Source organism: Mya arenaria, chromosome 2 (assembly GCF_026914265.1).
Source record: "Mya arenaria isolate MELC-2E11 chromosome 2, ASM2691426v1".
Classification (NCBI taxonomy): domain Eukaryota; kingdom Metazoa; phylum Mollusca; class Bivalvia; order Myida; family Myidae; genus Mya; species Mya arenaria.
This window is the reverse complement of record NC_069123.1, coordinates 55,416,050-55,438,256: the sequence shown is the minus strand read 5'-3', so window position 1 is coordinate 55,438,256 and position 22,207 is coordinate 55,416,050. Positions and strand designations below refer to the sequence as shown.

General features: G+C 36.1%; 1 protein-coding gene across 1 annotated transcript in view; it reads right to left on the bottom strand.

Annotated features, from left to right (window-relative positions):
- Positions 1–22,207, bottom strand: part of LOC128208995 (uncharacterized) — a 136,429-nt gene that overhangs the window by 51,857 nt on the left and 62,365 nt on the right. Inside the window, exons 55-79 of the mRNA XM_052912785.1 lie at positions 22,096–22,204; positions 21,544–21,869; positions 21,241–21,393; positions 20,878–20,991; positions 19,683–19,838; positions 18,744–18,905; positions 17,315–17,479; positions 15,079–15,193; positions 14,597–14,922; positions 13,382–13,540; positions 12,946–13,098; positions 12,519–12,680; positions 12,158–12,266; positions 11,501–11,955; positions 11,131–11,239; positions 10,579–10,904; positions 10,276–10,428; positions 9,913–10,026; positions 8,711–8,866; positions 7,773–7,934; positions 6,344–6,508; positions 5,853–6,005; positions 1,027–1,188; positions 678–830; positions 173–328 (exon numbers count right to left, since the gene is read on the bottom strand). Coding sequence (XP_052768745.1) covers positions 173–328; positions 678–830; positions 1,027–1,188; positions 5,853–6,005; positions 6,344–6,508; positions 7,773–7,934; positions 8,711–8,866; positions 9,913–10,026; positions 10,276–10,428; positions 10,579–10,904; positions 11,131–11,239; positions 11,501–11,955; positions 12,158–12,266; positions 12,519–12,680; positions 12,946–13,098; positions 13,382–13,540; positions 14,597–14,922; positions 15,079–15,193; positions 17,315–17,479; positions 18,744–18,905; positions 19,683–19,838; positions 20,878–20,991; positions 21,241–21,393; positions 21,544–21,869; positions 22,096–22,204 — 4,473 coding nt within the window. The remainder of the gene's footprint in view (positions 1–172; positions 329–677; positions 831–1,026; positions 1,189–5,852; positions 6,006–6,343; positions 6,509–7,772; positions 7,935–8,710; positions 8,867–9,912; positions 10,027–10,275; positions 10,429–10,578; positions 10,905–11,130; positions 11,240–11,500; positions 11,956–12,157; positions 12,267–12,518; positions 12,681–12,945; positions 13,099–13,381; positions 13,541–14,596; positions 14,923–15,078; positions 15,194–17,314; positions 17,480–18,743; positions 18,906–19,682; positions 19,839–20,877; positions 20,992–21,240; positions 21,394–21,543; positions 21,870–22,095; positions 22,205–22,207) is intronic.

Sequence of the window (22,207 nt, the reverse complement as noted above, 5' to 3'; positions counted from 1 at the left end):
ATTGTGAAATAATTTTGCTGACTCTCACTTTGATGGCTTCATCCTTCTTAATCATTTAAATTTCACAAAGTATGTTCCAACTATAACATAAACACACCAGTTCTAAGACCAAAATATGAGTAACTTTCTGTAATAATTTACCTCCACTGCTTGCTTAATTCTACAGACTTACCAACACACATGGAGTTTGAGTTTGCTCCTGGGGCCAGGGTTGAGGTTGACAATGGACATGGGTCACAGGAAGTGGCAAGGTCATCCTCGCTATACAAACCCTGGGGACAGGGGTCACAATTAGTGCCAGTGTTGTAGCTGCCTGCCTTGCAGTCCACTACAATACACACCAACATAGGTATATGAAATTATTTAAATAAGATGCTCCCTGAGATAACAAGATTTTCCAAAAACATAATCATGAATAGAACACTATGTTTAGATATACATGTTAATATGCAACATCAATTCTAAGTCCAGTAGTTTTCTTGATTAATGAGCAACATACTTATGTATAGTAATTTGGGGAAAAATCATTTCTCAGATTGTGCAGAAACATACCCTTATGGAGAGCTGGATCCATAAAAACTGTTGAGAACCAAATATGGAGTTCTAAATAAAATACATCTGTATTACTTTAGTTGTAACTTCTAAAATTAACTCCTATAACTGTGAATATCACTTACAGACACAGGAAGTTGACCCCGGGCTTGTTGTGGTCTGGCCATTTGGGCATGGGGAACAGGCTTTGGTGGTTTTGTCTGCAGGTCTAATTTCCCCCTTCAGGCAGGGGACACAACTCCCATTTGCCGCAAGATACTTTCCACCATCACATGGAACTGAAGTTGAAGAAAAGGAAAATTTCGTTGAAACAACTACCAAGCACATCTTCAACTTTCTGAGAGTAGTTATTATATGAATTTTTAGGTATAATACATGTTTGTGTTTTAATTCATAAAAAGTATGAAACAAAAAACTCTGAAACTCGGCCCCTTTGAATCTAACACATTTGTGATGTGACAATGCCATGCCTACCTATACACTGGATGCTATCAGTGCTGCCCTGTTCATTTGTTGTTGTGCCCTGGGGGCAGGTGATACAGGAGTTGGCATGGTCTAGAGGCTGGTATGTGCCGAAAGTACACTCGAGACAACGCCCTTCCTGTGTTGATTGGTAGGAGCCAGCTTTACAATCGACTGAGAAAAAACAACAACAGAAAGTGGATATTATGTACGAAGATTACAGCGCTTAATACATAAAATGTTGCTATGCATGCACATTTTTAACACTTTTCATTTCTGACTGCCTGTGGCAAGTTCTTACAGGTAAAATGTATGAAATTATTTCATGTTGGTCACTTCATTAATGAAACAAATAAAATTACTATAAATCACTGTGTATAGAATGCTAGCTTAGACAGGATACAGGGGGAAAAAAGACTAAATACAACTAATACCATAGATAGGACGCAGAAATAAAATTGGCAGCCATTATATTTGTTTTGATGAATTTTACTGCAATGTGAAAATTGCAAAGGTTATTTAATAGTACAGCACATGTACATAAATGATAAAATATATTGAAACAAGCAAATTCGTTGAATTGATATCCCCCGCCTGATTGGGTTTAGTCAAAGAATGGAAATCAATTGTTGATGAAATATATATATATATGAGTTTGAGTTTGATTGTAACTGTTTGAACTAAAAAAAAATATTGTATAAAATGTAACATTTAGATTTGACCAAGAAACCTAGTTTATGACTCCATGTTACCAAGTTCCAAACTAATCTAAGATTTCATCAAGGCAAACATTCTGATTAAGTTTCATGAAGATTGGTCCAGGTATATTGCAAACAATATAGCCTCTAGAGTGTCCACAAGTTTTTTTTAAGATTTGACCCAGTGACCTCATTTTTGACCCAACATGACCTACTAGTTTCAAACTGTTCCAAGATTTCATTGAGGCATTCTGATTAAATTTCATGGAAATAAGAGCAGATGTTTTGCCTCTAGAGTGTTCCCAAGATTTCTGTAAGATATGACCTAGTGACCTAGTTTTTGACCCATATGACACACTTTTAAAACGCAGTCAAAATTTAACCCAAAAGAACATTCTGACCAAGTTTGAACTTAATCAGACCAATCACCACCATAAAATAGTTTTGGACATTAGATTTTTGAAAGATTTGACCTTGTGACATAATTTTCGATCATATGTGACCCAGTTTCAAATAAGTCCAAGATTTCATCAAGAAAAACAATCTTTTTTATGAAGATTTGACCATGCATAATACCTCTAGTATGCTCAAAAGATTTTTTGTAAGATTTGACATTAGTGACCTAGTTTTTGACCCCATGTGACCCACTTTTTTGAGTGGTCTTTATTTCATCAAGGGGTACATCATGACACATTTTGAACATAACGTGACCAATCATTACCATGATATGATTCTGGACAAGATTTTTCTAAGATTTGACATAGTGACCTAATTTTTGATCATATGAGACCAAAAGTTCATCAAGGAAAACATTCTGATAAAGTTTCATTAATATTTGACCATGTATAATGCCTCTAGTATGTTCCAAAGATTTTTCTAAGATATGACCAAGTGACCTAATTATTGACCCCATGTGACCCACTTTTTTAGGTGATCCATATTTCTTCAAGGGGTACATCATGACCAATTTTGAACATAACTTGACCAATGATTACCATGATATGGTTCTGGACAAGATTTTTCTACGATTTGACCTAGTGACCTAGTTTTTGACCCAAGTGACACACTTTTAACAGTGGTCGAGATTTTATCAAGGGGAACATTCTGATCAATGCCTATCAAGATATGGTACCAGACGGACGACGCCAAAACAATATCCCCCTCCCGAAATCTTTGTTTCGGCGGGGGATAATAACATCGGCACGAGTGGTATAAAGCACATAAAGAGTTAATTGCAATACTGTATTAAATAATCAATAAACATCAATTCTGTCATCCCAATTTCACTATCCTAAAACCCTAAAAATTGTGTCGTCATCCCAAATTGTAAAAGCAACAGCTATATATTATAGGTATTAATGTTCTCAACTGTAGCTTCAGCTAAGTATTTCAAACACTTGGTATAATGGGACAAACAACACTGTCATTGCAACAGTTTCTTCTATTGGTATAGAATGGCAGCGACCTTTAAACCCAGAGGAAGTTTCTTCACACCATCACACATTGACTGTGCACAATGATGCCAATTCACTAGATGCTTGCCTATTTATTTTTTTAATACAGAATCATTTGACGTAAAATCTATCATGTGATTTCGAAACTTTAGAATAATTAACTATGTTTAATTGTTAATTGTTGTCTTCTTCTAATGCTAACTATAGCCAACTTTCCACTGCGATAACTAAATTCAATCCATGTGAGTAATGTCCCTATGAAGTGAACTGTAAACAAACACCTTTTCTTTCATTTATTTCTCTTTAACAGCAATTTCCATCAGAAATGGACCAATGAAGCCAATGTTTCTTGTATAACTATTTGTATTAAAGCAAAGAAGTATGCACGGAACATTGGCTTCGCCCAAACATTCAAGCCATAATTTAAGCAAGGTACATGTATTTGAAATAAAACTTTGCTACTTCAGGGGACTAAATCTCCCGGATAAAGATTATTTTAGGGGAAGATGGACGAGTTATCAGACAGGACAATTAAAACTGCTCATACACTTCTGGGACATATATTAATACTACCCATATACACATATTAACACTACTCATATACATGTAGGACACATATTAACCCTACTCATATACATGTAAGATACATATGATCACTACCTGTACACATGTAGGACACATATTAACACTGCCCATATACATGTAGGACACATATTAACACTACTCATATACATGTAGGACACATATTAACATTAACCATATACATGTAGGACATATATATTAACACTACTCATATACATGTAGGACACATATTTACACTATTCATATACATGTATGCCACATATGATCACTACCTGTATACATGTAGGACACATATTAACACTGCCCATATACATGTAGGACACATATTAACACTACTCATATACATGTAGGACACATATTAACATTAACCATATACATGTAGGACATATATTAATACTACTCATATACATGTAGGACACATATTTACACTATTCATATACATGTATGCCACATATGATCACTACCTGTATACATGTAGGACACATATTAACACTGCCCATATACATGTAGGACACATATTAACACTGCCCATATACATGAAGGACACATATTAACACTACCCATATACATGTAGGACACATATTAACACTGCTCATATACATGTAAGACACATTTTTTTCCCGTAAACATGTCTATTATACTGATAAGGCAAATTAAACATTACCGTAAATGACTGGGTATTAGACGCACTTTTTTCCCTCAGATTTTGATGCAAAAAAATGCCTGCGTATAATACCTAGTAACAATTTTTTGAACTTTTTTTCTGAGGTCAATTTCTAGCCGAGAGTTTGTTTAGATTTATGTAGAAAGGGATGTTACTCGCGTCATATTGATCGAGTATATACGGGTTAAAACGGCACTTGAAGATCGGGATACGGTATATCGTAAGACGTTTATAATTTCAACAAAAATATTTTTAGATTAAAGTTACGATAATTCACCTAAGAGTTCGTACACTCTAAATATTTGGACACCCATAATTATTTCCCAAATACATCAATCATAACTTTCATAGTTACCAGGTTTCACAGACGAAGATTATTGATTTTTATCTTTACAATGCCTGGCTAGATTACCTAACCGTATACACCACTGTGACAATTTAATTAGTTACTACCCATCCTAAACGATTTATTGCCTGTTGAAAAGGAAGTGTGATATATTTATTTGAGGATTAAACAAACAACAAGGGCAATCAAGGGATTAAGAAAACATCGACATGGCATGTTTGTAAAACGATCTGCCAATAAGCTTTCAAACTTGTACCACACTTATATAGACTATATGAAGCAATAATCGTACATTAATCCTGCATAGCAATGTCCATGCTCTCCACGAGATCCTCGTGGGTATAACTGTAAGTTATGTGACGTCACACAGTGTGACTCTTTGATCTGAAGCCGATAGAATGTGTTTATTCAGTTCAGTGCATGTATAAAATGGTGTTTTAATTAACTTCATGAAGGATTTACACTTATAGGCGTAATAAATAAGTTTATGACCATTGATTACTACGGATAAATTAATAAACTTGTGGTAAAAACCAAACATGAAGAAAAAAGGCAGGTTAAACAAACATGTAAATAAAAAGTAAAAATGATAATTTTCTATGTATTTGGAGAGCGAAAAAAATAATTAATTTATGGTGTCCGAACTCTTGTGAATTACGGTATTCAATATTATTTTGAATAATAAATTGAATTAAACAATAATCAAACTTACATATAAAAAACAAAGTTGGGCACTGTCAAAATATTTTTTGCATAACATAACTTTTCATTCTCGACAGTATGGTTGTATGGTTTTAAAGATAACCATCGCCATTTTCACGAAAAAAAATTTTTTTGTCACTGTCAACAAACATGGTGGCTGAAAATGTCGGACGATTTTTGACATTTTTTCTATGCGTCTTTTAACCAAAAACATAGATTAAAAGTTTTTTTCTCTGATTTTTCACAGATTTTTTTCCCTGCGTCTAATACCCCCTATCGTCTTATACCCAGTCATTTACGGTAATACATATTGAAGGTCATATCATGTTTTTGCCAGGTGAACACATGGATCAATTGAATGTTGATACTATTGTCTACATTCTGATACATACGTATGCATGTAAGCCCATCTTCTGAGATATACCCTGACTGGCATGGTTTACAGATGGTATCGGGGGAGACCTTTATGGTGTTGGTGGGACATGCAGTACAAGAAGTGCTATCTGTCATCCCTTCCGGAAGGTAAAACCCATCTGCACACACATCTGTTTTAAACAAGAATTGTACTAATATATATGACTTTTTTTGTGTGTAACATAATGTGTCTTGTTACTTTCAAGGAGAAAATCATAAATATGGAACTGCATAACACAAGTCTTCAAATAATTATCCATAGTTATGGGCTTTACTATAAAAAGCTTTGTTGTTAATATATGTACTAAATTTATACAACTATATTAACAATTTTAATAAGGCTTTGAGTTTGAAATTCTATTTGACTACAACTTTTTTTCATAAAAACATTTTTAAACTACATTACTTACAACCACTTAAAGTTCAGACCTGAAAACTACAAAATTATATAAGATATTCTGCCACATACTTGTACACTGGGTCTGTGATGTAGCGCCTGTGATGGGCCCAGTAGTTGTGCCAGCAGGGCAGGACAAACAGCTCATCTGGCCAGGGTTGGGTGTGAAGGTGTTGGAGACACATTTTTCACATGCCCTCGTATCAGTATTCCAGAACTCACCAGCCAAACATGGCGCTGTTAAAGATATCATACTGTTTTGTATTGTATGAACAATAAACTAATGTGGTGTAGTTTAAGCAGACCGCATAAATAGACAACAAAGTCTTAACTTTAAAAACTGTATGTAAAAGCATTATTGGGCTAATCAAATGGTGGAAAGGTGGAGGTCTAGAACCCAGTCAATCAAAGCTTTGATAATAAATCAATCTCTTCACATCTTAAAACTGACTTGTTTCACCATTTTACACTTGAACAAGAGCGGTCACAGACAGCTATATCCCCTACCTCATGGGGGCATTTTTTATAACGAAAGCCAATCAATGGTAAGGGTAGTTTCTCAGGAACATAAGAAATGCATATTAAGAAAGGGCAATAACTCTTCCTAAAATGGTCGAATTGCCAAAGCCAGAATATGCGCTGCGTCACTATATAATCATCAATCTGTGAAAGTTTGGTAGAAATTACATAAAAAACATAAGAGGAGTTGCGAAGAAACCAATTTTAAATGTAAAAAAAAGGGGAAATAACTCTTTCAAAAATGGCTGAATCGTGAAAGCCCGACAATATGCGCTGCGTCACTATATAGTCATCAATCTGTGAAAGTTTGGTAAAAATCGCATGAAAAACTTAAGAGGAGTTGCAAAGAAACTAATTTTAAATGTAAAATAAACAAAGGGCTAGAACTCTTTAAAAAATGGTCGAATCGCAAAAACCCAACAATATGTGCTGTGTCACTATATAGTCATCAATCTTTGAAAGTTTGGTAGAAATCGCATGAAAACGTAAGAGGATTTGCGAAGAAACCAATTTTAAATGTAAAATAAAGAAAGGGCAATAACTCTTTAAAAAATGGCTGAATTGCGAAAGCCCGACAATACGCCCTGCGTCATTATACAGTCATCAATCTGTGAAAGTTTGGTAAAAATCGCATGAAAAAATGTAAGAGGATTTGCAAAGAAACCAATTTTAAATGTAAAATAAGCAAAGGGCAATAACTCTTTCAAAAATGGTCAAATCGCAAAGCCAGACAATATGCGCTGCTTCACTTTATGATCATCAATCTGTGAAAGTTTGGTAGAAATCGCATGAGAAATGTAAGAGGAGATGCAAAAAAATGAATGTGGGACGGACGGACGCACCCACAGACGCGCGGAATCATGCCTACCATTACTATATCCCCTCGCCTTTTCAAGGCGGGGGATAATTAAGACATAAAAAGGGTCATGTAACGTAATTTATATTGGCTTACAAGCTCCCTACAACTATCTCCACCACTTACGCTGACAGTCGTCCACTGAGGTCGATGCTGCTGGACTCGTCCATCCATTTGAACAAGGGAGACAGGCGGTGTGAAGATTTGCATCCCGGAACTTGCCGGCAGGGCAGTCAACACATTGACCACTTGTCACATCCAGCTCCTGCCCAGACTCATCACAAACCACTAGGCAGACAAACAGAAATATGTGGTCAGATAAGTATATATATATATATATATATATATATTCATGTGAAGGAAATTTTACATTATGCATTTTTCATGTGATTCAGTAGTGGATAGCAATACAAGATCAAAATTTTATCCAGATTTATATGATTGATATTTTTCCTTATGTTACAGTAATTTCCAAATTTTGATGGAATTTACATTAAATACACAATTTTTGTACTTTTCACCAAAATGGATGCTTATGATTGCTTAATTATGTCATAATCTCAAGTGGATTAAGTGTGAAGTTTGTGTGTCTTTTTTTTTTTTGGGGGGGGGGGGTGCAAGTAATAAATATTTTCACAATGCACAATTTAAGACTAGAAATTGATAATATTTCTTGGCAAATGACCACCAAACCCCCCTGATTTCAGATGTGAGGGAGGTGCGCAAGTCAAAAGGTAACGCCCCTAAGTAGCGCCCCCTCTTATTTCGAATGCTGGATCCGCCTGTGATCAAACACAGAAATGAATATATGATTTAAAATATTTTTAAATATTGCTGCATTATAATGATTCATCTTCCATGGGGGTAGATGACAGATCTATCCTGCGCTGGTCACATGTCCAGAAACAAGTGTCTTATACTCACTAAACATTCATTCATGGACACAATAATTTCAAAAATTATCTTTTTCAATGGTTTCGCAAGTTATTCGATTTCTATCAATCAAGAGAATTTTAACTTTTAACAAAACACTATATCTTATTCGACATATTCGTGCGTTATACCTGAGCAATCGGCAACACTTGTTTTCCCCGGACCGATAGTAGTGGATCTCTCCGGGCATTTAAGACACAAAGTCTGCTTCTTGTCAGGTTGGTAAGTACCCTTCTCGCATGTGATACAGGTAGAGCCATCATACCGCTGCCCAGCCACGCATGTATCTGAGGAGTGGATTACAGAACAAAGCCTCAGAAAGACATCTATCATAATGATAAGATATGTAAATGGTATAGATCAAGTCTTCAGCTAACTAAAAATGTCATTATTTCCAAACATTTGTTTGAGATTAATCTGTAAACCAAACTAGAGCTATCCTAGGATGTGATAACAGTACCCAAATGATATTATATTTGACAGAGGGAGCAATCTCAGTCCAAAACCGAGTCAGTAAAAAAAGAAATTGTACTGCACAAACAGTGTTTGTTATACTACATCCTCTAGGTTGAAAAACCTGTTTTTATTACATCAAATGGATGTCAAAATCAATGTCCATTTCTCATGTAAACAATTGTCACGCTTTTGCTATTCATTGTTAACCCGCGTATAAAATTCCGCATTATTTAACATACTCATACACTTATTCTATAAGATATCTGAACAGCGACATGCTTGATAACATGTCAATCTTAATTGGCTACGATGGCTCTGCTTACAACATGTGACATCGCAAAAATTATTCACAGAATAAATATCGCGAAAATGTGTGACAGAATTATGAGGACATTTCTATTATCAGGCTTTTGCACCAGCTATTTTGTTGTTTTGTAGTTATTGGGGGGGGGGGGGGGGGGGGTTGTGGGGGAGTGGGGATATGATAAGTGTCAACTTGCCAGGACCAACTGAGGCTTTAAACTTATAGAAGCCATGTACGGAACATTTCCATGACATTTTTTTGAAACAGTTTGAAAACAGTTTCAGAGGAGATTTCCAAAGTTTTTCCTTTCAGTTGCCATGGTAACAAGAGCTGTGCATGGAACCACTTTAATTGAAGGAATCTGGAAAAGGACCACCCAAGAAACACCATCCTATCACAATAGCTCCTGTGTGTAGGGAAAAAATAAGGTACCGTTTTAATGTAAAGTACATTTGTGCTAAGATTTTATTTTCTTAATTTTTTTTTATATAAGTTTTGATATGACAATACCTTAATTTTCTCAACTATGATTCTACATGGCTAACACTAGCCCAAATTTTAGATGCTACTTACTACAACTGTCCTCATCAGAGTTATCACCACAGTTGGTAGCGCCATCACACCTGAGCGCCTCATCAATACAGTCCCCATTATCACACTGCCACTCACTTGCACTACATGGAACACCTTGGGAAGAAATTAGATTCACATTTGTTCTCAAGTTGGTTCAGACATATTTTTATGGTAAAAGACAGTTCGGTTAACAATAACTTACATTACAAATGTCAAATGTTTGAAATACCAGATTACCACTAAAGATAAGGTAACAGAGACAATATAGATATAGTTTGTTGAAAGGTCAAAGATGCCAAAGTACAATGTATAATTATCATGTTATTTCTATATCTTTTAGCATTTCTTGTCTGTGAGACCTACACTGTGTCTGTGAGGTGGCGCCTGGCCCCTGTGTGCTCTGGTTGTCGGGACAGTCCTGGCACATATGTGTAGAGGTTGCTGTGCGGTAAGAGCCCTTCAAGCATTCCTTACATTCTCCTGTATTATCCCTCTCAGCTCCGTCTGAACACGGCTCTGGAAAAACAACAACATCAAAACTTCTTGTGTTTTCCTTTGTGATAATTCGTATCAACTCATGATTACAACATTATCATAATTTCAATAAATATCTTGTTCTAAATAATTTGTTTATAACAGCAGAAATGCTACTATCTTGCATCTTACCTATGCATAAACTCCTGAATAGAACGTCATCATACGGCGAAAGATGAAAGTTATTCTTAGAGAAGACAACATCATCATTTGAGCCAACACCAACCATGGTTGTCTCTGTATCACTCTCGTACACAACAGCAATGACCACGCCCTTATCTGACAAGTCTGCTGCTGCGGTCTGGACCCCTGCTGTCCAGCTGGAAGTTGGGTTTTTGTCAGTGAAGATGACAACTACAGCGGTGTTCTGCGGGGCAGTGAGAGCCAGAGGTGTGTTTCCAGTCAAGGCATCCTGCAGGTTGGTTCCAGTTAGTTCGGTGAAACTGTTACTAGTGTACCTGGGAAATAGACAGGCTTCATTGTTATTCAGTTGAAATAAGAGTTAGGATAAAAATGTCTCCCATACTAGCTACATGAATGGTCTTGTGCTCATAAACTAGGGAAAAGTACGACATCAGATGAAAGAACATAATTATAAGTTCATAGAAAGTGAGATTGTCTGCACAGGTATTACTTACTAATGAACAACTATGAATGTGTTTTCTATATATTCCAAAAACGTACATATCATTCATGTTAGAGATGAAGGTGTCCACTTTACTGGACAGTGTCGTGGAGGTGGAAATGTCCTTCACATAAAACACATCCATGCTGGCTCCACAGGTGAACATTGCTGAAGGATATAAATATATAAAAAAATTAACACAACCAAGAGTAAATAATAGTTTAGCATACTAAATGATATAATATTTTCATATTTTCATGAAAAAAAGGATAAAAAATTCAACGAGAATGCTAATATAATTTTTCTGAGCTTATAATTTTCATAATGAATAGATGTATTAATTTTTACTTCACATTATTTAGGTTTTAGCCTATAATATCGAAATGCAATATTGATGCCAAAAACCTCAGTCAAAAACATGATACTCACATTGACACATGACAGGTAGAAGGTCAAGGTTGAGGGTTTCCAAAAAGGTGGCTGATGTCACAAACAAGGAGTTGTCTGAGGCAATACTTGCAAGTTCCTCTGCCTGGTTCTGACCACCTACACCCACACTGACCACCTCTATAAAATCATCCTTTGCATCTGAAGCTCTCTCAATGGACTGAACAGAATTATCTGATGGTTTTGCTGCTACAACAACTATAAACTTAGCATAGTGTGTGGCATCAGCCCTTGGTTGGTCATTAATCATGTTATTCGCCTCCGTGATAGCGCTGGCCATGTTGGATCCTGCAATGGAGCCCTGCGGGATGCTTGAGGCAATGTTAGTGGCTAGGTTTCGGTCCACTGTCGCATCTAGGCGAAGACGTGGACTAGTCGCCACATTATTTGAGTAGAATATAATGCCAATCCGCACATCTGTTGGGCCAACCTTATATCTACAAAGAAAATAATATGAGCAAAATAATCATTTCTTATCTAAATGATCCAAGTATATAAGTAACTTATATAAAACTTTTGTCAGTGTAAGCGTTATGAAAAGCTTGGCGCTTGCCAAAAACAGGAATAATCAATCTTTTAATGTGCATTAATGAGGGCCTAAAATAGCATTGTAACATAGCAGAATGACAGTATGCTCACTGGGAGATGGTGTTGACGAGGAATCCCTTCATCAAAGTGAACTCCAGAGGCTGAAGGCTGGAAGATGCATCAAGCACTAACACAATGTCCATCTTCACATTGCAACGATCTGAAATAAAGAGCAAAAAATCCTTCAATAGCTTGCGTAGGAATAAGACTGATGATGATTTTTACTCTAAAAGGAAGAGGAAATGATCATATAATCAAGTCATATTCTGTTCTTTAAATATATAATTCTAATATTTTAATACATTGGGGAGAGTCAGGTTTTTGGTAAGAAAATGCACGTACATGTAAATCAACTGCAAAAAGCTTGAATTTAGAATATGTAATATTTAAAACATGAAAGTGAACAGCATACCTATACACAGGTCTGGGGAGGTACTGCTGGTTGCTGCAGTGATAAGGTTCGGGGCACACTCAAGACAAACATCTTTGAGAGGCTCGGGCTGGTATGTCCCAACAGGGCACAAAAAACAGGAACTCTCATCTGAACTTCGCTTTGTGCCAGCAGGGCAGCTCCCTTATAGAGATGTATACATAGTTAGTCTTAGGGTTAGTTGTATTATAGGGATATCTTAGTGGTTTTGAGAGCATGACAAATGTATTCAGAGTGGAAAATATGACATAGATATATCATAATAATATCATATCAAAACTGCATAATTGAATCTGGTTATGTGATACAAAAAATAATTTAATTTCAAAAACAAATTACAGTATTTGAAGGCACTGAATTTTGTATATAATGTTTGAAAATATGTATGCTTTAACAAAACATTTCTTACTTATGCAGTCATCAGGGCCAGCACTACCAGTGTTAGCAGTTGTAAAATCAGTTTCACACTCTATGCAGAAGTCCTTTAGTTCAGGCTGGTAAGAGCCAACTGGGCATTTCTCACAGGAGTCACCTACCATTTTCTCCCCCGCCTTACAGTCAGCTGTGTTATATGGTACAGAAAATGAGTAAACATATAGAACTTTAACAATACTGTGGGCATAGAAGCAAGACTCTCAGTGGTAGTGCTTAAAGTATAGAGCTGAATATTTATAATGATTTTCTACTTGTTTAATAATAAAAATCAGAATGGCAATACAATATTTTTGTCCATCATAAGGATCCTATACAATGGAATTTTGTTTACAGCAGGTAGTTTTATGTTTTTCAAATAGTATAAACCATAATTTTACATAACATAATGAAGGCATGCTGGGCTGACTTACGAACACACTCAGTATTAAGTGTAGCACCCATGTCAAGAGTGGTTTTCTTCACGCCACACGGTAAACAGACATGTGACTCAGTGACCGTACGATATGTTCCACGTTTACACTTGTCACACTCCCCACCCTCCATCCTCTCCTCCCCGTCCAGACATGGAGCTGTAACAGTTGCATAGAATTATTCACAATAAGTTCTTCTTTTTCTTATCAAACCATGATGTGTTTGTATTTGAAGGAATTTACTGAAACTGTTTCATATTTAATTGAAGTATACATGCCATATCCCTGGCAGGGGGAAAAATCCTCGGGATTTTGATCCTTTCCCCAGTCTCTGGGCGGGAGAAATCCTCCGTAATTTAAAATAAAAAATAAAAAAAAAACACAGTCTGTGAGTGAAACTGTATGTAACAAACAACTCCACAAGGGAGAAATGACTGCATAAATTACAATGAATATTTTAAAAAAGGTTTGATAAATGCCAAAAGGAAACTTTTACAAGAAGCAATTAACTTATTTGTAGTAATGATCAAAGGCAAAGAAACATTACTTTTTGGGAAATGGAATAAATAAATAATATTTATTCCATTCTTTTATTGTCTGAACGTCATCATAGCTGATAGTATTAAGCAGAATTTTTAAATTGACTTTGGAGGAAGGTAAATCAATTAAATTGTATTGAAAATGGTAGATTTTGTTCTGCAAGTGCATTACAGTATGACATAACAGTGCATCAAAAGAATATGATGAATCATGATATATAAAATAATTCTGTAAATTCAAAAAATTGAAGGTTTTCATAGCAATAAATATATGTGAAAGCATTTTTTCATACATGCGTCTAAATATATTTCGAAACTTCGAAATACTTCGCCAACTGCTAAAAATACCTGAATACTACAAAATCGCCCTGAATCCTTGGAATAGTCTCCAGAAATATGGCATGTATGTGGAAACAAATAATTACACTTACACATACACAATAAGGTTAAATATACATAGATAATATTTGTTAAGATTATAAAATCAATATGGGATATAATGTCAATATATAAGACAAGTGAAAATAACATGATATTTTCCATAGGCATATAAAAAAAAATCATTTTATTTGAACAACAACAAGACATTGGTGCACATATACGTAGTTTTATCACCTATAAAATTCAATAGCACTTAAAAATTCTTAAGCACCAGTTTGATATTCCAAACACTTACTTATACAAAGCTTCCTTGCAATAAACCTGCTGTTTCTCCTGGCACCAAAATCCTTTTTTACAAAAATGTGATCTGGACTTGTTGCCATGAAGATAAAGTTGGCCAGTCCAATTGCTGGATCAGAACTGATGATAGCAACCACACCACCGGCCTGGCGGTAGGCAATCAGTGAATCCTTGACTGCCTGGTCAGTAACGTCTCCCTCCAAAAGGAGGACGAGCAGCTTAGTGTTGGCAGGATTGGTACTCATGCCATTGGTAAGTCCCTGGATTCGGGAGAGCAGTTCTGCGTTGCTTGAGAATGTCTGTCTGAACACTGACGGATAGCTGCAAAAAGTATTACATTTATCTATTAATTGTCATGTCATCCACCAAAAAATCAATATTTGTCATCATCATTATAATGAAAATTTTCAACATAAATTTGCATTCAATTTTTATTTAAAAACTGAAAGCCAGCAAATGAACTGTAAATAAAGTCACCTTGCTGTTACAGCCTGGTAGAAGTCATCAGCATTCACAGTGAACCCTGCAGAAACAGCCGCCTGACTATCCTGGATCAGCGTCATATCCATGGCTGCACTACAGCTGTACGAGTCTTAAAAAACACATGCATTTAAGATAAGCTGATGCTTATAAGTCACATCAACTAGTAAGCTTAAGCCAATGCATAAAACAAGAACTGACACTTAACAATTGAAACCTATGATGTGTATCATACTGAATAATATGACATATGCTTCCAAAACCTACAACATTTGGAACAGTGTCATTCAGTTTATTTATTTTCACAAAATTTGAACAAGAGGGCCATGATGGCCCTAAATCGCTCACCTGAGTAAAAGAGTTTAACATAGCTTGTTTCTCAAAGAATATTGAACAAGAGCTGTCAAAGTATGTGACAAATGCCCCCCAATGTGACATTGAGCTATGAACAAGTACATAAAAAGTTGATCTTGCCTTTATGTGTCAAATACATATTGCAAGTTATATTATATTGCCTCTGAGCATAGAAAAAAAAACAATCATACTAAATGACAGCCAACACTCTTTATGTCCTCATATTCAGCATTCCATTGTGAATAAACACTTAGTGTATCTTTCACCTTAGAGGTAGGGACATGGGTCTTGCACACGACACGTTGTCTTGGTATGTCGAAAACATATGGCAAGTCATTTTAAAATCCGTCCATATAAGAGAAAGTCACAGCGCGGACACGACAGACTATATTTTCCTTCAGGTTGCCATGGCAACCAGAGTTCTGCATGGAATTAATTTTTTTGAACAATTTTGAAAAAGCACCAACCAAGGATCATTCCTATAAAGTTTCATCAAAATTGTCCAAGGGGTTTAGGAGAAGAAGATGATTGCAACCAATTGTTGACACTTTTCCTTTAGGTTGCCATGTCAACCAGAGTTCTTCATGGAATTAATTTCTTTGAACAATTTTGAAAAAGCACCAACCAAGGATCATTCCTATGAAGTTTCATCAAAATTGTCAAAGCGGTTTAGGAGAAGAAGATGATTATAACCAATTGTTGACATTTTCCTTTAGGTTGCCATGGCAACCAGGCCAAACAAAATTATGTGAACAAATTTAAGAGAGGTCCATGCAAGGACACTTCAAACCAAATTTGCTGAAGATCTATCAAGGGGTTCATGCGAAGAAAAGGTTATGTTTTTTTTACTAATTTTAGCTCTGGTGGCCCTTAAAAGGGGCCAAACAAAATTATTTGAAAAGACCTGACAGAGGCCCATGCTAGGATGCTTCAGACTTGAAGATCCATCAAGCAGTTAATAAGATCAAGTTGTTTAAACGTTTTTTCTATTTTTTGCTCTGGTGACCCCTAAAAGGGGCCAAACAAAACCATTTGAACAAAGTTGAGAGAGGACCATGTAAGGATGCTACAAATCAAGTATGGAGTCATTCTGACCTTTACTTTCAGAGGAAAAGATGTTTAAGTGACAAGACAATGTAAAAACAAATGACCCCTGAGCAAGGCCAATTTGACCCCGGGACAATAATTTGAATACCTTTGGTGTAGATCCACTAGGTAACACTATATACCAAATATGAAAGCTCTAGGTCTTATATTTCGGAGAAGAGGATTTTTAAAGTTTTATTATATAAGACTATATAAAAACAAATAACTTTCAGGGCGGGGTCAATTTTGACCCTGTGGCAATAATTTGAACAACTTTGATAGAGGTCCACAAGATGATGTTGAATACCAAATATCTAAGCTCCTGGCCTTACGGTTCTGGAGAAGAATATTTTTAAAGATTTACTATATAACACTATATGTGTTGGTGGGACATGCAGTACAAGAAGTGCTATCTGTCATCCCTTCCGGAAGGTAAAACCCATCTGCACACACATCTGTTTTAAACAAGAATTGTACTAATATATATGACTTTTTTTGTGTGTAACATAATGTGTCTTGTTACTTTCAAGGAGAAAATCATAAATATGGAACTGCATAACACAAGTCTTCAAATAATTATCCATAGTTATGGGCTTTACTATAAAAAGCTTTGTTGTTAATATATGTACTAAATTTATACAACTATATTAACAATTTTAATAAGGCTTTGAGTTTGAAATTCTATTTGACTACAACTTTTTTTCATAAAAACATTTTTAAACTACATTACTTACAACCACTTAAAGTTCAGACCTGAAAACTACAAAATTATATAAGATATTCTGCCACATACTTGTACACTGGGTCTGTGATGTAGCGCCTGTGATGGGCCCAGTAGTTGTGCCAGCAGGGCAGGACAAACAGCTCATCTGGCCAGGGTTGGGTGTGAAGGTGTTGGAGACACATTTTTCACATGCCCTCGTATCAGTATTCCAGAACTCACCAGCCAAACATGGCGCTGTTAAAGATATCATACTGTTTTGTATTGTATGAACAATAAACTAATGTGGTGTAGTTTAAGCAGACCGCATAAATAGACAACAAAGTCTTAACTTTAAAAACTGTATGTAAAAGCATTATTGGGCTAATCAAATGGTGGAAAGGTGGAGGTCTAGAACCCAGTCAATCAAAGCTTTGATAATAAATCAATCTCTTCACATCTTAAAACTGACTTGTTTCACCATTTTACACTTGAACAAGAGCGGTCACAGACAGCTATATCCCCTACCTCATGGGGGCATTTTTTATAACGAAAGCCAATCAATGGTAAGGGTAGTTTCTCAGGAACATAAGAAATGCATATTAAGAAAGGGCAATAACTCTTCCTAAAATGGTCGAATTGCCAAAGCCAGAATATGCGCTGCGTCACTATATAATCATCAATCTGTGAAAGTTTGGTAGAAATTACATAAAAAACATAAGAGGAGTTGCGAAGAAACCAATTTTAAATGTAAAAAAAAGGGGAAATAACTCTTTCAAAAATGGCTGAATCGTGAAAGCCCGACAATATGCGCTGCGTCACTATATAGTCATCAATCTGTGAAAGTTTGGTAAAAATCGCATGAAAAACTTAAGAGGAGTTGCAAAGAAACTAATTTTAAATGTAAAATAAACAAAGGGCTAGAACTCTTTAAAAAATGGTCGAATCGCAAAAACCCAACAATATGTGCTGTGTCACTATATAGTCATCAATCTTTGAAAGTTTGGTAGAAATCGCATGAAAACGTAAGAGGATTTGCGAAGAAACCAATTTTAAATGTAAAATAAAGAAAGGGCAATAACTCTTTAAAAAATGGCTGAATTGCGAAAGCCCGACAATACGCCCTGCGTCATTATACAGTCATCAATCTGTGAAAGTTTGGTAAAAATCGCATGAAAAAATGTAAGAGGATTTGCAAAGAAACCAATTTTAAATGTAAAATAAGCAAAGGGCAATAACTCTTTCAAAAATGGTCAAATCGCAAAGCCAGACAATATGCGCTGCTTCACTTTATGATCATCAATCTGTGAAAGTTTGGTAGAAATCGCATGAGAAATGTAAGAGGAGATGCAAAAAAATGAATGTGGGACGGACGGACGCACCCACAGACGCGCGGAATCATGCCTACCATTACTATATCCCCTCGCCTTTTCAAGGCGGGGGATAATTAAGACATAAAAAGGGTCATGTAACGTAATTTATATTGGCTTACAAGCTCCCTACAACTATCTCCACCACTTACGCTGACAGTCGTCCACTGAGGTCGATGCTGCTGGACTCGTCCATCCATTTGAACAAGGGAGACAGGCGGTGTGAAGATTTGCATCCCGGAACTTGCCGGCAGGGCAGTCAACACATTGACCACTTGTCACATCCAGCTCCTGCCCAGACTCATCACAAACCACTAGGCAGACAAACAGAAATATGTGGTCAGATAAGTATATATATATATATATATATATATATATTCATGTGAAGGAAATTTTACATTATGCATTTTTCATGTGATTCAGTAGTGGATAGCAATACAAGATCAAAATTTTATCCAGATTTATATGATTGATATTTTTCCTTATGTTACAGTAATTTCCAAATTTTGATGGAATTTACATTAAATACACAATTTTTGTACTTTTCACCAAAATGGATGCTTATGATTGCTTAATTATGTCATAATCTCAAGTGGATTAAGTGTGAAGTTTGTGTGTCTTTTTTTTTTTTTTGGGGGGGGGTGCAAGTAATAAATATTTTCACAATGCACAATTTAAGACTAGAAATTGATAATATTTCTTGGCAAATGACCACCAAACCCCCCTGATTTCAGATGTGAGGGAGGTGCGCAAGTCAAAAGGTAACGCCCCTAAGTAGCGCCCCCTCTTATTTCGAATGCTGGATCCGCCTGTGATCAAACACAGAAATGAATATATGATTTAAAATATTTTTAAATATTGCTGCATTATAATGATTCATCTTCCATGGGGGTAGATGACAGATCTATCCTGCGCTGGTCACATGTCCAGAAACAAGTGTCTTATACTCACTAAACATTCATTCATGGACACAATAATTTCAAAAATTATCTTTTTCAATGGTTTCGCAAGTTATTCGATTTCTATCAATCAAGAGAATTTTAACTTTTAACAAAACACTATATCTTATTCGACATATTCGTGCGTTATACCTGAGCAATCGGCAACACTTGTTTTCCCCGGACCGATAGTAGTGGATCTCTCCGGGCATTTAAGACACAAAGTCTGCTTCTTGTCAGGTTGGTAAGTACCCTTCTCGCATGTGATACAGGTAGAGCCATCATACCGCTGCCCAGCCACGCATGTATCTGAGGAGTGGATTACAGAACAAAGCCTCAGAAAGACATCTATCATAATGATAAGATATGTAAATGGTATAGATCAAGTCTTCAGCTAACTAAAAATGTCATTATTTCCAAACATTTGTTTGAGATTAATCTGTAAACCAAACTAGAGCTATCCTAGGATGTGATAACAGTACCCAAATGATATTATATTTGACAGAGGGAGCAATCTCAGTCCAAAACCGAGTCAGTAAAAAAAGAAATTGTACTGCACAAACAGTGTTTGTTATACTACATCCTCTAGGTTGAAAAACCTGTTTTTATTACATCAAATGGATGTCAAAATCAATGTCCATTTCTCATGTAAACAATTGTCACGCTTTTGCTATTCATTGTTAACCCGCGTATAAAATTCCGCATTATTTAACATACTCATACACTTATTCTATAAGATATCTGAACAGCGACATGCTTGATAACATGTCAATCTTAATTGGCTACGATGGCTCTGCTTACAACATGTGACATCGCAAAAATTATTCACAGAATAAATATCGCGAAAATGTGTGACAGAATTATGAGGACATTTCTATTATCAGGCTTTTGCACCAGCTATTTTGTTGTTTTGTAGTTATTGGGGGGGGGGGGGTTGTGGGGGAGTGGGGATATGATAAGTGTCAACTTGCCAGGACCAACTGAGGCTTTAAACTTATAGAAGCCATGTACGGAACATTTCCATGACATTTTTTTGAAACAGTTTGAAAACAGTTTCAGAGGAGATTTCCAAAGTTTTTCCTTTCAGTTGCCATGGTAACAAGAGCTGTGCATGGAACCACTTTAATTGAAGGAATCTGGAAAAGGACCACCCAAGAAACACCATCCTATCACAATAGCTCCTGTGTGTAGGGAAAAAATATGGTACCGTTTTAATGTAAAGTACATTTGTGCTAAGATTTTATTTTCTTAATTTTTTTTTATATAAGTTTTGATATGACAATACCTTAATTTTCTCAACTATGATTCTACATGGCTAACACTAGCCCAAATTTTAGATGCTACTTACTACAACTGTCCTCATCAGAGTTATCACCACAGTTGGTAGCGCCATCACACCTGAGCGCCTCATCAATACAGTCCCCATTATCACACTGCCACTCACTTGCACTACATGGAACACCTTGGGAAGAAATTAGATTCACATTTGTTCTCAAGTTGGTTCAGACATATTTTTATGGTAAAAGACAGTTCGGTTAACAATAACTTACATTACAAATGTCAAATGTTTGAAATACCAGATTACCACTAAAGATAAGGTAACAGAGACAATATAGATATAGTTTGTTGAAAGGTCAAAGATGCCAAAGTACAATGTATAATTATCATGTTATTTCTATATCTTTTAGCATTTCTTGTCTGTGAGACCTACACTGTGTCTGTGAGGTGGCGCCTGGCCCCTGTGTGCTCTGGTTGTCGGGACAGTCCTGGCACATATGTGTAGAGGTTGCTGTGCGGTAAGAGCCCTTCAAGCATTCCTTACATTCTCCTGTATTATCCCTCTCAGCTCCGTCTGAACACGGCTCTGGAAAAACAACAACATCAAAACTTCTTGTGTTTTCCTTTGTGATAATTCGTATCAACTCATGATTACAACATTATCATAATTTCAATAAATATCTTGTTCTAAATAATTTGTTTATAACAGCAGAAATGCTACTATCTTGCATCTTACCTATGCATAAACTCCTGAATAGAACGTCATCATACGGCGAAAGATGAAAGTTATTCTTAGAGAAGACAACATCATCATTTGAGCCAACACCAACCATGGTTGTCTCTGTATCACTCTCGTACACAACAGCAATGACCACGCCCTTATCTGACAAGTCTGCTGCTGCGGTCTGGACCCCTGCTGTCCAGCTGGAAGTTGGGTTTTTGTCAGTGAAGATGACAACTACAGCGGTGTTCTGCGGGGCAGTGAGAGCCAGAGGTGTGTTTCCAGTCAAGGCATCCTGCAGGTTGGTTCCAGTTAGTTCGGTGAAACTGTTACTAGTGTACCTGGGAAATAGACAGGCTTCATTGTTATTCAGTTGAAATAAGAGTTAGGATAAAAATGTCTCCCATACTAGCTACATGAATGGTCTTGTGCTCATAAACTAGGGAAAAGTACGACATCAGATGAAAGAACATAATTATAAGTTCATAGAAAGTGAGATTGTCTGCACAGGTATTACTTACTAATGAACAACTATGAATGTGTTTTCTATATATTCCAAAAACGTACATATCATTCATGTTAGAGATGAAGGTGTCCACTTTACTGGACAGTGTCGTGGAGGTGGAAATGTCCTTCACATAAAACACATCCATGCTGGCTCCACAGGTGAACATTGCTG